We start from the raw sequence: 17,847 nt of genomic DNA, 5'->3' as shown, positions 1-17,847 counted from the left end.
ACTCAAGTACTGGGAAACACAATTACAGACCATTTATGCAGTGCATTGTGTGCCATCATTAAGAATGGTGATACAGGTCCTATTTATTTGCCATGGAAATGGGCTCACGGTAAATTAAATGATAAGCAGTTTATAGAACGAAAATCCGTTGTCATCGTGCTGCATATTGGACGTTGTTTTAGGTGGTGTGGTTATGGATCACGTTTATTTTTTGCATCTCTGTTTACTTTCTTCTGCATAAAAGTTCACGGATTTCTAATTTTAAAATAACGAACAGGGACTTTGGGTTAAAAACATAAATCTGTAGTAAAAAGAGCAGTTTATTGAATACGCGTAAATTTGCTGGATGAACAGCCAAATGAATTTTTATGAAGTGGGAGTCGGTACGTAAACTTCTTGCCAAACGCCTCATCATATTCCTGTTGATTCTAAATTTTATTATGTTGTGCCATCCTTCGACCCAGCCCCAGCCCCAAGTAGGGCTTCCCTGATGCCGATCAGACTAGAAGGATACCCCGCCTGTTGTTGAGACCCAGGGAGTGCCTCTCCAGGGCTGATGCCCACCCTACTTATCTTTGTACCCCCAGCACGGAGTCTGGCAATGAGTGGCGCCCAGGCCTTCCCTGTTGCCTGCAGAAGGCAGAGCTTTCTGCTAGGTCTGCACTTTGGGGGAGAATGGTGGCCAGGAGCAGCTAGGTCACTGGATTGACTTTTATGCCCGTGACTCCTGACCCCTGTGGGTTATGCCCAGAGGTGGAGGAAGTGCAGACGAGTGGAGGTATATTAACACCAGGGGGGCGGCCTGAGGCAGATCTGTGAGCCTCCCTGTTGGGCGGGCTCTTGCCTTACCCAGAGCCTCCTGAGCCTCACATAGGATATTGTGTTTGGAAGCCAGGTGTCTGTGGGGTCTTTTTGGAGGTTTGTGCCATCCAGGAAATGTGGTCCTAACAGTGGCAGCTCCAGTCCCAAGGAAGGCCCAGGCTGGATCTCCGCCAGCCTCCATGGTGTGACGTCAGCAGTTCACTGGGGGTTAAAGCCACCGGCCTTCTGTGTCTTTCTGATCGTAGCTGAAACGTTCCCGGGAGACCGAGGTCCAGCTGAAGCCCCTTGTGGAGAAGAACAAGCGAATGAACAAGAAGAATGAGGATTTGCTGCAGAGCATCCAGAGGATGGAGGAGAAAATCAAGAACCTCACGAGGGAAAATGTGGAAATGGTGAGTCATTGGCGACCTGGGACCACCAGCCCCGAGTTTTGGTCTCCGTCCGGGGTTCTCCAGCCCCTGACCCGCCCAGTCTGTGTTCTCCCCGCAGCCCCTCCCTCCCCCAGGAAGCTCGTGAGGGGTCTCAGTCCGCGCCCATCCCCCCTGCTCCCACTTCTCCGGGCCCCTCAATGCCCCACAGCTGGGGCTGTACGTGTGTTCTGTTGCCTGCCACCCCCGTGGCCTTAGATGCACTCCTCATTCCCTCTGCACCTCAGTGCCTTCATCCAGAAAGTGGGGATGGCCATGCCAGCATCGAGGGTTGTCTGGAGGATGGAGTGGTGGCAGGGAAAGGCCTCCCAGCATACCTGGCTCTAGTGCACCCTAGACTAGGTGAAAAGCTATGGCCATTTCGGCTCCAAGGGCCTTCTTTGCATAAGGAATTTGCATTCTCCCCGACAAGAGTGGCTCGTCTTTGTGGTCAGGGCGGTTCTGGTCTGTGATGGCCTGTGCAAGAGTCTGAGGTTCATTGTCCAAGGTAGGGTCAGTCACCCCATTTACAGCAACCAGACTGAGGCTCTGCGGGGTACAAGGCCCTCGTCCCGGTGTCCCCAGCAGGCCCAGGTGTGAGGGCGTGTCATCACCGGTGGCAGGCTTGCCTCCCAGGCTTCCTCGTCCAGCTTCCAGGGCCCGGTCTGGGTGACCACCTCCCACCCCCGTGCCTGCCCAGCCCTTTCTCTCAGCAGTGGACCCTGCTGGCCGGGCCCCGCGCTGGCTTCTGGTCTGTATCTGTCGTTTCCTCCAGCCTGGGGACCGGCTGGCCGTCATCCTTCCTTCGGTCCCGTATCCCTGAGCTCACGCCCCGTTGCCCTGTCACGATGCCGCTGGCCGAGCAGCCCGGCAGTGCTCTCTCCCTCTGGCTGCAGAAAGAAAAGCTGTCCGCGCAGGCGTCTCTGAAGCGACACACTTCCTTGAATGACCTCAGCCTGACCAGGGACGAGCAGGAGATCGAGTTCCTGCGGCTGCAGGTGCTGGAGCAGCAGCATGTCATCGACGACCTCTCACTGGTATGTCTGTGCTTGGTGTGGCGCCAAGGGACACGGTGTCAGGAATGGTGTGGAGGCTCCAGGGCGCAGCTGCTAAGGCGGGCGGGGCCTCACGGAGCTCATCCCGGGCACCTCCCTGCTTTATTCAGCCTGAAAGCAGCCTCCGACTTTGTATAAACTGGGAGCCGTTTCCATGGCTACTCTTTTTCTCAAATCTTCTCCCCGATTTGCTGTTGTTAAGAGGAAGCATCGGTTTCGAGAATGAGTCTTCTGGCCTCTACAGAGTGGGCACGATTTGTCCCTGAGAAGTCTATTTTTTTTTTTTTTTTTTTTAGCTCAGTTGTCACAGACAATGAACTTGAAAGCCTGAACCTTATAATCAGACTAGAATTTGAAGGGCTTACTAAGACTCTGTGTGTGTGGAAGATTAAGGGGAGATGAGTATGTCTTAGTAGGTGGAGTGTTACTTCCAGAGAATTCTCCAGCTGACTGTGAAAGGAGCTTAGGCCCTGTAAGGGAGCATTTGTAGTAAGCTTCAGTTGGATCTTAGAAGCAAAGTGTGTTCTTACTGCCCAAGAGGGAATGTGGTGGTTCCATTCATGGGTCTTCAAAGTGTAGACAAACCAGTGATCAAAATTCTAGAAAAAGCTTTGACCGTAATTGTCAAGGTCACATTGCTGGCTTCTCTCCCTCTCTCTTTAACCCCTTCTCTCCTTCCTTCCACCCGCTGATCCATTCTATCCCTCCATCCTTCTCATCCGTCCATGCTCCCATCTTCCCATCCCCCTTCCATCCCTTCTTCTTTCCATCCATCCATCTGTCCATCCATCCATCCATCTAGCCACCTTCCCATCCTCCCCGCCCTTCTTCCTTCCATCTGTCCACCCATCCTCTCATCTCTCCTCATTACACAAAGACTTGATACAGCATAAGATAAACACACCTTCAATAAAATGATGATACAGTTGAAAAAGGAATAATAAACCAATGAGACTAGAGGACATACAGACAGTCACATCCACTGAGAGGAGGAGGGACAAATAGGTGGACCATAGGGGCTGGACCCAAGCACTGGATTTGTCTCTGGGTTTCCTGGCAGCCAAGGGGGAAAGCAGGGCTTGGTTAGGAGGGAGAGATGTCCTGGTTTTGCCTGGGATAGAAGGCTGCACACCTACAGCTCTGTAGACACCAATCTTACTGACGGCAGCCACCAGGCGGCCACAGGCTCCACACTGCATGGTGGGTTCTAGCCCCATAGAGCAAAGGAAGAACCTGAAGTCAGAGGAATAAAGTGCATCACCTGGTCCGGAGGAGGTCCCAGGGGATTTGGTCCCAGCTCAGTCTGAACTCAGCCACAAGCTATTTCGTCCTGGGCTGCAGACCTCACTAGTCCATACTGCCCAGGGCTTTACAGCTTCCAGCCCCCAAAGCACACAGGCAGGGGCTTTCAGGATTGGCAAATTTGGGGATTTTTCTCAAGACAGTCCCACTCTCGTTAAGGACTTGAGTAAACTGGGTGGCCCCATAGTTTGCAGTTCTGGGAAGCGGCCATCACGTGGGTGCTCAGAACTTGGACTGACCCACGCCCGGTGCGGACAGGCAGGCACGGGGTGAGGGCTGGCGGGTTGGCTGGTGTGATGTGAGCCGGTGCAAATGCCAACAGGTGTGTCTCCTTCTAGGAGAGGGAACGGCTCCTGCGCTCCAAAAGACATCGCGGGAAAAGTCTGAAGCCCCCCAAGGTAAGCCCGCAGTGGTGCATCTGTCCCGCTTTGTGGCCCTGCCCGGGCTGCAGGGCGGATGGTCCAGGAGCGGGGAAACATGAGCAATCCATAGGGGGTCCTCGAGGCAGAGACACTCATGTCTCTGCATGTCTGATGGGGAGAAAGCTGTTACGGTGTCTCTCAAAGCAACATTCAGTTACAGCCATGGGCCAGCGATTGTGATTTATTCATGGAAAACTTACTGATGGATTCTGTATGTGGGCCTCAGGGGCTGCTCACCCAAAATTAAAAGCATAAATACTTAGACCTTTTGAAGGATTTAAAGGGCACTCAGTCTTGGTTTGTAACATCTTATATCCTGTTCTGACAAAGTCAGGAGCTTTGGGATTTTTCTGGAGTAACACAGAACCGTTCTCTTTGGAAAATGTGGTCTTACAGAGACAGTGCCCAAATGTCCTGACAGAGAGAGCACTGCTGGCCTGGGAACATTCAGATGCCATAGGGACCAGGCTGGAATGAAGAGAGCAAATTCGGGCAGGTGTAAAAAAAAAAAAAAAAAGACTTGGTTTGCATTTAAACCTGTGAACATTTTTTTCATTGCCACAAAGACGTGGGCCTGCTCTCCCTTCTGTTGAACTGGATGTCCCTCCTGGTTTCTCTTTGGGTAGAGATACGGTCCTGAAATATTTCTCTTCTCTAAAGAAAACAGCGGTGCTGATGTGCTATGCGTAGCCACCAATGTGGAGGCTTTCATATTGGAGTGGCAGTAGGGAGTGCTGGGGCCTGTGGTGAACTGAGCCCCCAGCAGCAGGTGTCACATATTCCAGGGGTTTGAGGGAAGTGGGGACCCTTCTGCGTTAGTTTCCTGGGGGTGGCTGTAACAAAGTACCCCATCCCGGGGGCGGGGGGCGAGAACAATGCAAACATACTGTGTCTGAGCTGGTTCAGGGTTGTTTCCACTTACTGTTTCTATGACCCACAGCCTCTTTTCTTTTTCTCAAGATTCAGGGTAGAGCAGTTTCCCCCACATACTCATGCTTTCTCCCGGCATTGTCCAGGGCCAGATGGGGACCTGAGCAGGTTTTGAACCCCCCAGGGTTATCTCTCAGGCCTGGGTGGCTTCCCTCTCTTCCCTTCCAGAGGCCGCTGGGATTCAGTAGTTTCTTTCTCCCCTTCAATGCCTCCCTCGAGCTCTGTCCGTTGTGTATCCGTGGGCTTTACCACACTTTGCCCGGGCCTTTGTTTGCCCCAATTTTTTGTGCCAGAATTTTCTGGAAGTCCCTGGACTCTGCATTTCCCCTGGCAGGGGCTTCTCCAGTTTCACGCCCACACCCCAATCTGCTACATTTGCAGGGATGGCAGAGCCGCGATGCCCTCATCCCAGGGGGACCTTCACACCCTGAGGGCCGCTGACCCTGTCTCACTGTGCTTCTGGGGATAGGACTGGTGTGGGCGTCTCTGCCCCAGGACGCTGCTCGTTCGGCCCCCCACAGGGAGTAGCAGGAGAGAACCCCGAGCGGTTCTCCAGACCCCGTGTGGGGAGGGCGGGCTTGCTCTGCAGAAGGACTGGCATCACAGATGAACCTAAACAGAGCCTCTGCTTTGGGGTGGGCGGCGGGTTTGCTTTCTGAAAACTTGCTGTCCAGCAACATGGAATCGTGTCTCAGTAGAGAGCCAAGCACATGAGCATGGCTAAAGTCAGCACGGTTGGCTCACGCGCCTTGGTTAAAGTGGGGCTGGGATCTGGGGAGAGGCTGAGACCCTGTAGCCTGGCAGCCGCGTGAGAGGTCTGGCTCCTGGCCATGTGGCATTGACCTTGGGGAGACTGTTTCCTGGCTCTCATCATGATTGTCCCATCCAGGAGTCCAAACAGAGCATCTGGCTCTGTGCCTGGCATGTAGTCAGGGATCCATAAATTATGATTTTTCCTTCTCCCTTCCCCTTACATCAGTAGCTTTCCTTTGGCAGGTCTGCTGAATGCAGATTCCCAGGCCCTGCGCTTCACTTCCCTGGTTCTTATTCATGTCACCTTTTTCAAAAGAGAGGCCGTCTCAGGTAATAGCGAGGTGAGCTCTTGACGCCCTTTAGACAGTAGCTAGCCATCATTCGCGAGAGGCTGGGAAGATCGCTGAGAAACATCAGAGCGCCGTGGGAGGAACCGCCCTTCCTGGGGCCCAAGTGTCAGTACTGGGGGCCCCTCATCCCAAAATGGCCCCTGGGGCTGCTGTCACCAGGAAGCAGCTGATGCCTGGGCAGATCCCTTCTGGCAGGTCACTCATGGTCCCCCTGCACCCTGCAGGGGCTCCTGCGTCCATTCTCATCAGGCGCTTGGGGGCTATCCAAACTTGACCTTGTGCCCCCCAAGGCCAAGCCTGCAGCTCTGTGGTGGCAGTTGGTTTGGAACAGAAGCCAGGGCACACCACCTTCCGTGGCTGGGGCTCCTGGGCATTTGTCGTCATGTGCCACGCTTTCCATTTCTAAGTGGCTAAAGGAATCTTATTTTCTCTGTAGGGTTTTTTCCACTGGACTTCGTTCCTGGGCTGTCCTTCCCCACAGCTCTGTCACCAGCCAGCCTCTGAGCAAACTCAACAGCTTGCAGATAGCATAATTTCTAGGATTATCTCCCCTTCCCCCATTAGCCAAGATTCTTTTTACTGTGAGTGTCAGAAACTCAAAGTCATTTAAGAAAGGAAAGGAATTTATATAGCTGAGAAGTCTAGAGGTAGCTGGTTGCAGGCATAGCTGGATCCAGATGCTTACACAATATTGCCCGGAACCTGTCTCTCTCCCTTTCTATTCTGCTTTCCCCATGGGCTGGCCTCTTTCTCAGGCAGGCTCTCCCCATGTGGCGCCCCGATTGGCTTCAGCAGCTGTAAGCTGGCATTACACCTGCCTAGCAACTTCTGTGGCAGGAGGGCATCTCTCCTCAGTGGCCCCAGCAAAAGTCCCAGGGCTGGTGCTCCTTGGCTCAGGTTGGTTACAGGCCCATTCCTGAGCTAGTCCCAACTCGGCCTGGGTGGAGGAGGGGAGCTCATTTGGAAACATGAGTGAAAGGCTTAGTGGGCGCTATGATGTGGTTACATAGCTCATATCATGGACACTTTGGGAGGAGCAGAGTATCAAGCATTATTACAATTGAAATATACATATGAACCTGATTGTCTATATTTTTCTTTTTGTGGTGGTCCTTTGCCTTTTAATATGGTGTGAATATCTTTCCAAGTATAGCAGTTTTCCTTTTTAATGGTATTATCTATCTGTTTTTTCCAATGTGCGGGATCTTACTTTTGCTGCTCTGCTAAGAGAAGCTTCTCCAAGAAACGCCTTCTCCTGTGGGCACCCCAGGTGTGGATCCTGGTTTGGTCAGTCTGTATAAATAAAATAGGTGAAGGACAGACTGCTGAGAAGCCCATGAGTTTAGCTAGTCTGGGGTGCATGTGGGGTGCTCGGGGGACGGACAGAGAACTTGCCCAAGCACACGTGGTGGGAGGCACCTCCTGGGTTTTGGCTCTGGGCCTGAAGAAAGCTCTCCCCACGTCACCGTTGCTACCGCTGTTCCCAGGGACCTTGCGCTTGTCCAGGGACCCAGGGCCTGTGGCAGGGCAGCGCCAGGAGGGCGGTCCCCAGAGAATGCACCGGCGCGGAAGCTGTCCTGGGTGCCGACGATGCCAGCCCAGGCCTGGGAAACCAGCTGCTCTCAGCCCCCGGATCTGCCCTCGAGCTGGCCACCGGAGGCTGATCACAGAGCTGCAGGCACGGGAGTGGGCGGGAAGCCTCGGACACAGTGGGCTGGGTGTGGTGGAGGGGAGGAGAATGTTCCAGGGGAGAAGTGGTGCTTCCCCCTAGCACTGGAGAGAGGCCTGAGAGCGGGTGCCAGAGAGGCTGCTCTGGGCTCTCCGGGTGCACGCCGGCTAGCGGGCTCTGCCTCTGCGCCCCGCGATGGAGTACATTCTCTTTGTGTTGTACTTCTCCTTCTTTCTCTGTCTCTGTGCCCTGGTGTGTCTGTACTTTTCCGGCTGCCAGGAGATGACCTATAAGCATGAAGGTAAGCAGCCGGCTCTGGGCGACTGTTGGCGGTTCTGAGAAAGGACGCAGCCCCGGGCTGGGGAGCCCCTGCCACACGGGCGGCTGTCCGAAGGGACGTGGGCAGGCAGGAGCGAGGGGGCTCGGAGGCTGCAGTCCATGGAGGGTGATTTATTTCGGAGGTACCTCTCTTCCCCTCGGGGCCTTTCCATCTGCTGAGAAGGAGCACCTCTGTCCGTTCCAGGTGTAAACGGAGTAGACATGTTTGTTTTTCATTTTTGCCCCAGCAGCATCTTAAACATTTGGATTGGTTTATAAAAAGGAGTGGGCAAGGCAGGACTCTGGGGGTAAAGAAGATGGAAATCTGGAGGAGCAAGCCCCCAGAAGGTGTGCGGCCAGGAGCCAAGGCTTTTCCTGGGAAATAAATGCCCAGGGACTCTGAGAAAGGTGGACAACTCTGGGAACCCACAGTTGCCCCAGTGCTCGACTCTTTCTTAAAGAGCCGAGTGTTCGAGGAAGCAGTGTTTTCTAGGTGATTCTGTCCTTCCGCGGAGGCAGGTGCTATTTGACATTGATTTTGAAAATGCGGCGTCAGGGGGAGGTGGCAATGGCCTCAAAGAAGACAGCCCCAGATTTTCGCTTTAAGTGTGGAGAATGTCTTTTCTATCTTGCTTTTATTAACAAAGGCATATATCTCTGTGGTGTATTTCGGCTTCCCCTATAATGAAAAAACTAACCCTTCGAGGAAACAAACTAACCCAACCCGTGTGTTGTACAAGGTTGCGGGGGTTCTTAGGCCACTCGTTGCCTTGGGGGGGGGTGTTGTGGGTGCCGGGGGTCTGCGGATTCACCTCCTGTTGGGAGAGGGACATAATGGGAGTGGTCCTTTTCTGCTTGATGCCCCGTCAGAGCTCTGTCCCTCCTCCCGCACTGCAGCATGCTTCCCCGGAGTCTTGGTCTCCAGGGCCATATTGGACTTCATGGGGCTCCACTTGGGTCTGGGGATAGGCTGTCGACAAAGGCAGTGCTACTTTAAATGTACATTGGCAACATCTGTCGTGATGTTGTATTAGGGCTCGGTGAGGGAGGACCTAACTAGCCACCCCGAGAGGTTTCGAGAAGTGGATCATCCTGGCTAATGAGTCGTTAGCCCCCAGAATGGTCCAGGACGCTGACGGGGGTGTTGGAGAGAGCGTGGCGGGAGGGTTCCTGGAGCTCTGTCCGTGCGCGTCGCGGCTGCCCGCCGGCACCGCCCCAAACGGTCCTGTCCCGGAGGCCTCGCGGTTAGCAGTGTTTACAAGAAATAAGGTGGGTGAATGGCCGCCCAGAAAAATGAGGAGCCTGGAGCTCGGGGAGGTGAGGTGCGTGTGTGTGCAGAGGAGCTTTGGGTGCTGTATAGCTGTTGCTCCTGAAGGTGCCATCATCATCAGGATGTCACCGCCGCTCACTGCTCCCTGGAAATCATCTGGAGAGTTTTCGATACCTGAATTCAAGCGAGGTCTCTCCTCTGAAGAGGAGATGGGAGCATATATGACTGTCCCCAGCTTCTACTTGGAGAGAAGGAATCATTTGAAATCGACAGAGCCTAATAGGTCCCCACGGTTTTTTTTTTTTTTTTAAGATTTTATTTATTTCTTTGACAGAGAGAGAGACAGCGAGAGCAGGAACACAAGCAGGGGGAGTGGGAGAGGGAGAAGCGGGCTTCCCGCCGAGCAGGGAGCCCGACGCGGGGCTCGATCCCAGGACCCCGGGATCATGACCTGAGCCGAAGGCAGACGCTTAGCGACTGAGCCACCCGGGTGCCCCGGTCCCCACGGTTCTACCTCCTAAACTCACCTGGGGTGTGTGACCAGGTGCCTGCCCAGCTGGTGCTAGCTGCGTGAACGAGGGGAGGGGCTGTCAGTGCAAGCCTAAAACTCTTTGTGGGCAAACAAGTTAGTTTAGCTTTGAGTTCATTAACAAAGACACGTTCACAAATATGCATTTGAGAACCAGTATTTATTGAGTGTGCCAGGCTCTGGGCCATGGTGGGGAATACAAAAGCCCAAATCTCACCCCTCATGAGCAAACCCCTGTCCTCCTGGGTGCCTCCAGCAAAACCTCTCCAGAAACTCTAGCTCTACAAGAGGACAGAGTAGTCACTCTGTCTCCCTCTCCCTTCCTGATGGCTGAATTCTTTCTTAATTATGTTATTAATTATGGTTGCAACCATATTTCTTTTACATGTGGGCTCCTGCGAGTGCAGACATACGCCAGCTTCAACAAGCAGAGTGTGTGGGGGGATGCCCTCAATGTGCAGGATGAGCGCTGATCCCTCTGTGGGATGAAGAGTGGGGAGGGGGCTCTGGGAGGAGCTAGGTTCTGGATGAACCAGTGGGAGCCTGGGGCCTGACTCTGGATTTAGTTATGGTTCTTTCCTCATGGTCATGAAAAGCATTCCTTGATTGTAAACAGAAATAAAAATCTTTCTCCGGGGCTATTTTAGAGGGAAAAAAGGCCAATGTTCCTAAAACAAGGGAAATTGATCTGGTGATTGTCAGTTAATGTCTGCAGTTCCCAGGGGACCCAAGCTCCTTGTGGGGGAGAGCATGCCTGGTTTTAATCATGTTGTGTTCCTCAGGCCTCATCCAGTGTCTGACCCATAGAAAGTGCTCAGTCGAGTGTTTGCTGAACGAATGCAGGAATGTATGCGTGAATGGCTCAGTGAAACCCCATATATCATGGTATTTGGGGTGGGAGAAGTGCTGGGTAGGCTAACCAGGAAGCCGGCACACCGAGCGTTAACATTGCCTCTGAGTGATTGGTGCACGAGCGTCCCTTACACTGTTCCTTCTAATTTTATGAGTGTTCCAAGTTTTCTGTAATAAAAAGTTAAACAAAAATTGCCTTTTAGTGCAGGACCAGTTGAGGACCTGGACCACACGCTCACCTAGCCAGTCAGAGCCTGAGGTCCATCTGTGGGCCCTCTGCCCCTTTAGCCTTTCCCTGTGTCTGGCACGTAGAATGAGACATCTCACGTGGCCCGGCTGCCCCTCCTTAGTAGGACACACATGCTGCCCATCAAGGGTCAGCATGCCAGGCACAGTACACACATAACCTTGCTCTTGGGTGAGGTGGAGGGATGCCATGTCTGTCTGATGGAAAAGGAAGCTGGTGCTCAGAGGGGCTAAGTGGCTGCAGAAGGAGCCAGGGTCAGGCCAGTGTGCTCTGACCTCCTCTCCCACCCAGTCCATCAGGAACCCCACCAACCGCCTCTTGGGATGCTTTTGGGGCTCAGATGTGTGTAGTCACCCCTGTGCCCTGGGGGTGATGGGCTGGGGTGTGCAGGAGGGGAACTCAGCAATTCTGAGTCTGTTCCTGATGTCATGCACATTGACTTAACATTCCTAGAAGCATGTTGTGGAGACATTTTTTGGATTTGATGAGGAATCCGTGGACTCGGAGACATTGTCAGAAACATCCTGCAACACAGACAGGACGGACAGGGCCCCAGCCACGCCGGAGGAAGACTTGGACGATGTAAGCAACCCCACATCTGAGGTGTGTGGGGGCACCTCCGGCACATGACAGCCGCCCGCCGCTCCCCCACCTAAAGATCTAAGCCTGGAGGGCCTGTGTCATCACAACCCGTAGCCCCGAGGGCAGGTGGCCCTCCACTGGGCGGGACTCCCGAATGGCGGGGGGGGGGGGGGGTGCTAGCAGCATGTGGCCGTCCCTTCCTTTCCCCAGTGCTGATCTCACAAAGGAAATCTGTTGTCACCTTGCTGTTATCTTTTCAATTAAACTTGCTGCGTGGTGGGCTGTCCCTGGCCCCCCTGTGCGCGTGCGCATGCACAGGCACATGCGCACGCACACAGGAACACACACGCATGCATACGTGCGCACACACGTGCACATGCACAGGTGCACGCACACACAGGCACACCACCTAGTGGCAATAGCATGAACTGCCTTTTCATTAAGAAGATGACGTCACGCAGGAGAGAAACCACAGGGTGCTGGCAAGTGCAGAGGGTGGTAAAAACCACCGGAAGCCCTCTCCCGCCGAGTCACCACCCTGACGTTTCCCAATCATCGAGCACATCCAGGTTCATGACCGCGGCACTGAGTGAGCTGGGCTCACGAAGGTGCAAAGGGCAGCGTGGTCCTTGCCCACCCGCGCACCCCCCAGCTGAATTCTCTTAGGAAACCCGAGTAAAACGTGGTCATACCAGACGCATGTGACCAACAGGATGTAACAGGCAGCTCTGGGCACCAAACACCGTGTTCACATCCCCATCTCTCGTGAGAGCGGGGGACGTCTCACGCGGACGCATTTAATGTGACAGGTCCCGCATAACGGGTGGTTCCCACTTCTCATGACTACAAACGATGCTCCAGTGCCCATCCAGTACTGTACCTCTGCCTTCCTAGGGGGTTGTCTCCTGCGGAGAAATTGCCAGAGTGAGAAGTGCTGGTGGAAGGGGCTGGCTCCGGGGCGCTCTTGCCCTTTCTCCCTTGCCCGCGACTCAAGGATCCCCCCGGGGTTCCATGAGTTCCCGGGAAGGGTGCCGTTGATTGGGACAGCATCCCCCCTCCACAGCCTGTCACTCCAGGGCCCTGGTGACATCCTGGCAGTGACCAGTTCCCTAAGTAATTACTGGCCACGGCTGTGAGGGCTGGATGTGTGTTTCTGTCTCAGAGGACCCCGGCACTCGGAGCCACACCAAGTCACGTGCTTCCTTATGTCTTTCTTCTCCATGACGCTAAGACAACAACCAGGGAGGAGGCCGACCTGAGGTTCTGTCAGCTGACCAGGGAGTACCAGGCCCTGCAGCGGGCCTATGCCCTGCTTCAGGAGCAGGTCGGGGGGACGCTGGATGCCGAGAGAGAGGCCCGGGTGAGTGTCGCAGGCCCAACGGCCACAAGGGGCTGGGTGGACCGCCGGGGTCTCCACGCCTTGCCTGTGACACTTGGAGGGGATTCTGAGAGGTGTTGGGGGGCACCTAACAAAGCCTTGGCAGACCCCACAGGTGCTATCTCGCCATCCTCAGTGTGACGGCAGGACTTGCTGGAAGAAACGATACTGTTGTCTAGCACACATCATGTGTGCCATCTGTTTGTAGGAATGCATTCAGACTTTAGGACTCAGTGACAAAATCACAGATGTGGTGGCCTTGTGGACTTCACCCTCCTCCCCCTCCCAGGCTGTGAACGCCCCACAGAGCCCATGCAGGGATTGTTGGGGGGGGGTGCTCCCTCAAGGCACTCCAGTCCCTGCTGGCCCCCCAGGTCTGGGCCGTGCCCGCCATTGTGTTGGGCTGAGCTCTGCCTTCCAGTAACTTCCACTCACTGGCCCTTACCCCACCTTCGGGAGTCACAGAGAGCAGCAGGTGCCTGCGCTTCCTTCTGAAAGGGAGGGGACACCCAGAGAGCACACCATTGCTGTCAGCACGTTCCCGATCTCATTCCTGCAACAGCCCCATGAGGTCGGAGGTGGCGGATGAGGCTGGTGGGGAGGGAAGCTTTTTGTGCCACAATAAAGGGTTCAGCCTATAACCTATATAGGTCAGAGGAGGTAAAGGACTGGGCATAGTTCCGGCTGAATCATGTGGTTTTTATTAAATGTTTCATCTAGTTGCCAACATTTAAACATCAGGAGATTTCACATAGAAATCCAGGTTCCTGACCTCTCTTGGCAGCTCAAAACACGCTCAGCCTGGCAGCAGCCGGCTTCCCGTTCCACGTGGTAGCAGCTTTGGCTGCAGCCAGGTGGTGATTTCCCTTGAGATGGGCTGTATGCCAGTCCTCCCCGCCCCCTCAGACCCCCACACGCAGTCGGCTTCCCTGACTCACACACCTGCCTGGTCCTTGAGGTGTCTTGGCTTTCAGCCCTTACTGCAGGCAATCAAGGGCCCATGAAACATGCCTGGTAGTGTTGGTGAAGGCAACCACCAAATTGATCAGAAAGCCAGGATGGGGAACCCTGACACGCCTGGCTTCTGGCTCACTCACCCCCTCGAAGACGCTGACCCCTGCTCCAGGCTTGCAAGTCATTATCTGTAACATCGAGGGGGTTAGAGCCACTAACCTCTCAAGACCCTTCCATTCTTAAAAACCGTATATGTGCAGCCGGGTAGGCCACCTTTGAACCCGTGCATGGATGTGCTTCCAAGGCCTGGATTACAGCACGGTCCTTGCTGCTCCTCTGTCACCCATTCCCGGTGACCTGCTCACTTTTTGATCCTTTTCGTTCCAGACTCGGGAACAGCTCCAAGCTGACCTGCTGAGGTGTCAGGCCAAAATCGAAGACTTGGAGAAGTTACTGGTTGAGAAGGGACAGGTGAGCAGGAGTGATTGTGGGGTTTTTGCACGTCTGTCCCCTTGTGGTGTCGCTGTGGCCTTGGTGCCGAGGGGGTCCCCCCTTTATGGGTCTGAGTTGTTTGCTCCAGAGACATTAGAGAAAAAAACACCCAGGCCAAACCCAGGCGAGAATATCCTAGCTGAGGTGCCTATTTGCAGGGTTTTAAAAAACCAAAACACGTTATGAAATTCTAACTTGGCTTTTTCATTGTTGGCCAAGTGCATGAAAGCAGGAGACGATTCAGAAAGCAAAGTGGTGACCAGAATCCTTTTTGACTTGAATCTGAAGGAAAGCTGTCATCATTTATCAATAAGGGTTTAATTGTGAAAATGAACTGGCCCCTCAGCCCATGCTTCAGGATTCCAGGCTGTGTGTGACTCTGTCCCGGGAAATCCCGGCCCTTGAGTTTCTCAGGAGTCGAGTCGCCTCCATGTGTACATTCTCTGAGCTGACAAGGCCAGGCTGACGGCAGGACACAGTACGGAGGCAAAGCCCAGGCCCAGACCTGTGCCCTCGGCTGGGGCAGAGCATGGAGGGGGCTCTGGATGGTGGTCCAGCCTCTCAGAGGGAAACATCCAAAGGCAGTGCCCACCTGGGGTCAGTGCAGGTCAGCTGTTCTCTCTGTGGTAAGAGGTAGCTGGAACTTCTCAGCGGCTTAGCACAGTGAGGTTTATTTCCCGCTCAGTACACCGCCTGTCTCTCTTGGAGGCAGGGGTTGCCCACTCCGGGGGTCACTCAGGGATCCTGTGCCGGAGGCACCGCCATCTGGGAACCGCCCCATCCACGGTGCGCCCTCCTCTGCAGAGGGCAGGAGAAGGCGGGTTTGCTGCCTCTGGCGCCTTTCTCCCAAACGGTCACAGGGCCCCCCCTCACACCTCACGGTGAGGGTGCCGAGGGCTGTGTGGTGGTGGGTGGAGTCTGGTGGCACCACTGTCCCGGTGCACAGGCAGGCTGTGGGGGCTGAGGAGGGCTGGCGAGGGTTTCCCGAGGTCCTCGGCTGGCACACGGGGCCTGGGGGTGGGTGTTCAGGGAAGGTGGTATCCGGGGTTCTGAACAGGTGGTTAGAACGAACTCGGCCTCGTGTCCAGTTAGTGGGACGAGGGCTCGGGTGGTGGTGACCAGGATGCTCTGGGCACGGACGGAGCCAGCGAGTGGCCAATCCCTGGGTACTGCTTCTGTAACCGTGGTCTGGAACGCTCCACAGAGGCAGGGGAGGGGTGAAGAGCACACGCTCTGGGACTGGCTTGCCTGATGTGTTACGTGACCCGCACAACTGACGTTGTCTCTTTTCCTCATCTTTAAAACGGGGTAGTAATCATACTTCACGCACTGGGGAAGCAGAAGTGGGGAGAAGGAAGCAGCCAGGGAAGAGTCCAGGTGGGAGAGAAGGCTGTTCTCAAATTCCTGTTCTACCTGCCACTGACCTCGGCCCCTCTTGCAGGCTGAGCTCACGTGACGCCTGACCGTTGTCTTCGACTAAGTTCCGTCCCCACCCGAGGGTGCTCGCCCTATGTTTGTGGGCCGGTTCTGCCCTCAGCACCTGCTGAATGGAAGGTCCAGTTTGGGACAAAACAAATGGCCATTTGTTGAGGGAGCAGCCACCAGAGCCCTCACCCTATACCGAGTTTTGTGCTCGGTGTGCAGGGATAATGCGGCAGTTAGCTATCACTGTGTAACCAACAACCCCAAAACTTAGTTGTTTAAAACAACAAAAATTTTACTTGCTCACAGTCCCGTGGGTCAGCAGTTTGGGCTAGACCCAGCTGTGTGGTTCTTCTGCTGGTCTCACCTGGGGTCATTCTTGAGGCTGCTTTGCCAACACATCAGCTGGGCCTCGGTGGCCTGAAACGGCCTCTCCCTCCTGTCTGGGCATGGGCACCTGCTGTTGGCCAGATCTCTCTTGTGGCCTCTTATTCTCAAGGAAGCTAACCTGGCTTCTTTGCCTCGCAGTCTGGGGAGAGGAAGAAAGGGGAGGCCTCAATGCACAAGCATGTTCCAAGCCTCTGCTCGAGTCCCATTTGCGAATGTCCAGGAGCCAACGCACGCCACAGCATGCCCCGCTTCAGGGTTGGAGAAGTAGCCATCACGTCTCATTGGAAGGAGCTGCAAAGTCACATTGCAAAGGGTCATGTGCATGCAGATGGGCGGGACGGCTGCAGGCAGTCTGCTCCAGGCAAAAAGATGAGTGGAACATGGCTTGGTCCTCACGGGGACTCACAGCCTTGTGGGGCCTACACTTGTCAACCCAGGGACAACACAGGGTGATGAATGTTGGTAGAAGGAAGCCCAGGAGGCCACCAGAGCTGAGAGAAAGGAAGAAGGAAGTTCTTTCACCTATTCCTTTATCCATGTATCCATCCTCCAGGATTTACTGAGCACCAGCTGTATACCAGGCCCTGTGCTAGGCGCTGGGGGTGCCATGGTGGAAACAGAGGCCTGGTGCCCCGTGCTCACAGGACTTCCCTGGATGGGACCTGACCAGGCAAAGAAATGCCGTCAGGGCATCACGGGCAGTGGGGCCAGAAGGCACAGAAGCACGTCCCCGTGATGCCAGGTCCGTGGGTGAGGGGCAGACCCTCGGGGTGTGGCCTGGGCGCCAGCCCACGGGCTGTGGTGAGCAAGCCGGAGCGGGTCTGCAGGGCCGATTCAGTCCCTCTGCAGCTGCTTTCCCATCCAGAATACTCACAGCGCGAACTCTGTGTGCTTTCAGGGGGTGTGAGCCGTGGGGAAGGGACACCCCACAAACCTGCCGGCTCTCTTTTTTGGGTGTCGCAGTTTAGAGGGACCATGAAGTCTTTCCAGCTGCTGTCCCTTTCTCTGACCTTTCCATAGAGTGTTCTATTGCCTTTTGGTCACCGACACCACCTTTGCTCTTTAGCTGCCTGTTTGCTTCAAGGAGTGTGAACATATTTAGTGCTTTTTCTTAGGATTCCAAGTGGGTTGAAGAGAAACAGCTGCTCATCAGAACAAACCAAGACTTGCTGGAAAAGGTAGGTGGGTGGGCATCAATCCTCTCACTGCCCCCTCAGAGAATCACCGAGCCTGGACAGTCAGGGCCCTCAGAGGCCCATGGAGGCGCCCCCGTGGCAGCCCTCGGCTCCTGACCGGCTCTCAGAGGAGGGACCTGTCCCTTACCTTGAGTCAGAGCCTGATTCCTGGGGCTTCCCAGGCATTGGCCCCCGTTCTGTCCCCTGGGACGAGGCCTGCACAGCTGGCTCAGACCACGCTGCAGACCCAGTGAGGGTCACTATTACCCCTTCCCCCCTCCCACCTCTGCCATTGTTTTGGGTTCCAGAGCCCTTCCCCTCCCACCAGAGGGGACCGAAGGTGCTGGTTGCTGAGCAGGCCTTCAGGCCATCATGGTTCGGTTGCTGGACTGGAGGCCACGGCACCGGCAAAGCTGAGCCTGTCTTCTGTGGTCATGGAACTTTCTAGACCTTTCTCGAGACAGCTTGGGGAGTAGATTTAATGCTTTGGGACAAGACTTTAGCTTTATTTTTTTCCTTTTTGTGCAC

At 54.8% G+C, this 17,847-nt stretch overlaps 1 protein-coding gene across 1 annotated transcript in view; it reads left to right on the top strand.

Annotated features, from left to right (window-relative positions):
• JAKMIP1 (janus kinase and microtubule interacting protein 1) overlaps positions 1 to 17,847 on the top strand; it is a 108,602-nt gene that overhangs the window by 63,916 nt on the left and 26,839 nt on the right. The window contains exons 6-12 of the mRNA XM_088020883.1: positions 1,068 to 1,214; positions 2,126 to 2,266; positions 3,925 to 3,984; positions 11,380 to 11,508; positions 12,740 to 12,868; positions 14,228 to 14,311; positions 17,260 to 17,322. Of these exons, the coding sequence (XP_087877009.1) occupies positions 1,068 to 1,214; positions 2,126 to 2,266; positions 3,925 to 3,984; positions 11,380 to 11,508; positions 12,740 to 12,868; positions 14,228 to 14,311; positions 17,260 to 17,322 (753 nt within the window). The remainder of the gene's footprint in view (positions 1 to 1,067; positions 1,215 to 2,125; positions 2,267 to 3,924; positions 3,985 to 11,379; positions 11,509 to 12,739; positions 12,869 to 14,227; positions 14,312 to 17,259; positions 17,323 to 17,847) is intronic.

Source organism: Eumetopias jubatus, unplaced genomic scaffold, assembly GCF_037043125.1.
Source record: "Eumetopias jubatus isolate StellerSeaLion01/CBP00866 unplaced genomic scaffold, mEumJub1_p1.0 scaffold_2, whole genome shotgun sequence".
NCBI lineage: Eukaryota > Metazoa > Chordata > Mammalia > Carnivora > Otariidae > Eumetopias > Eumetopias jubatus.
This window is presented reverse-complemented; position numbering and strand designations above follow the sequence as displayed.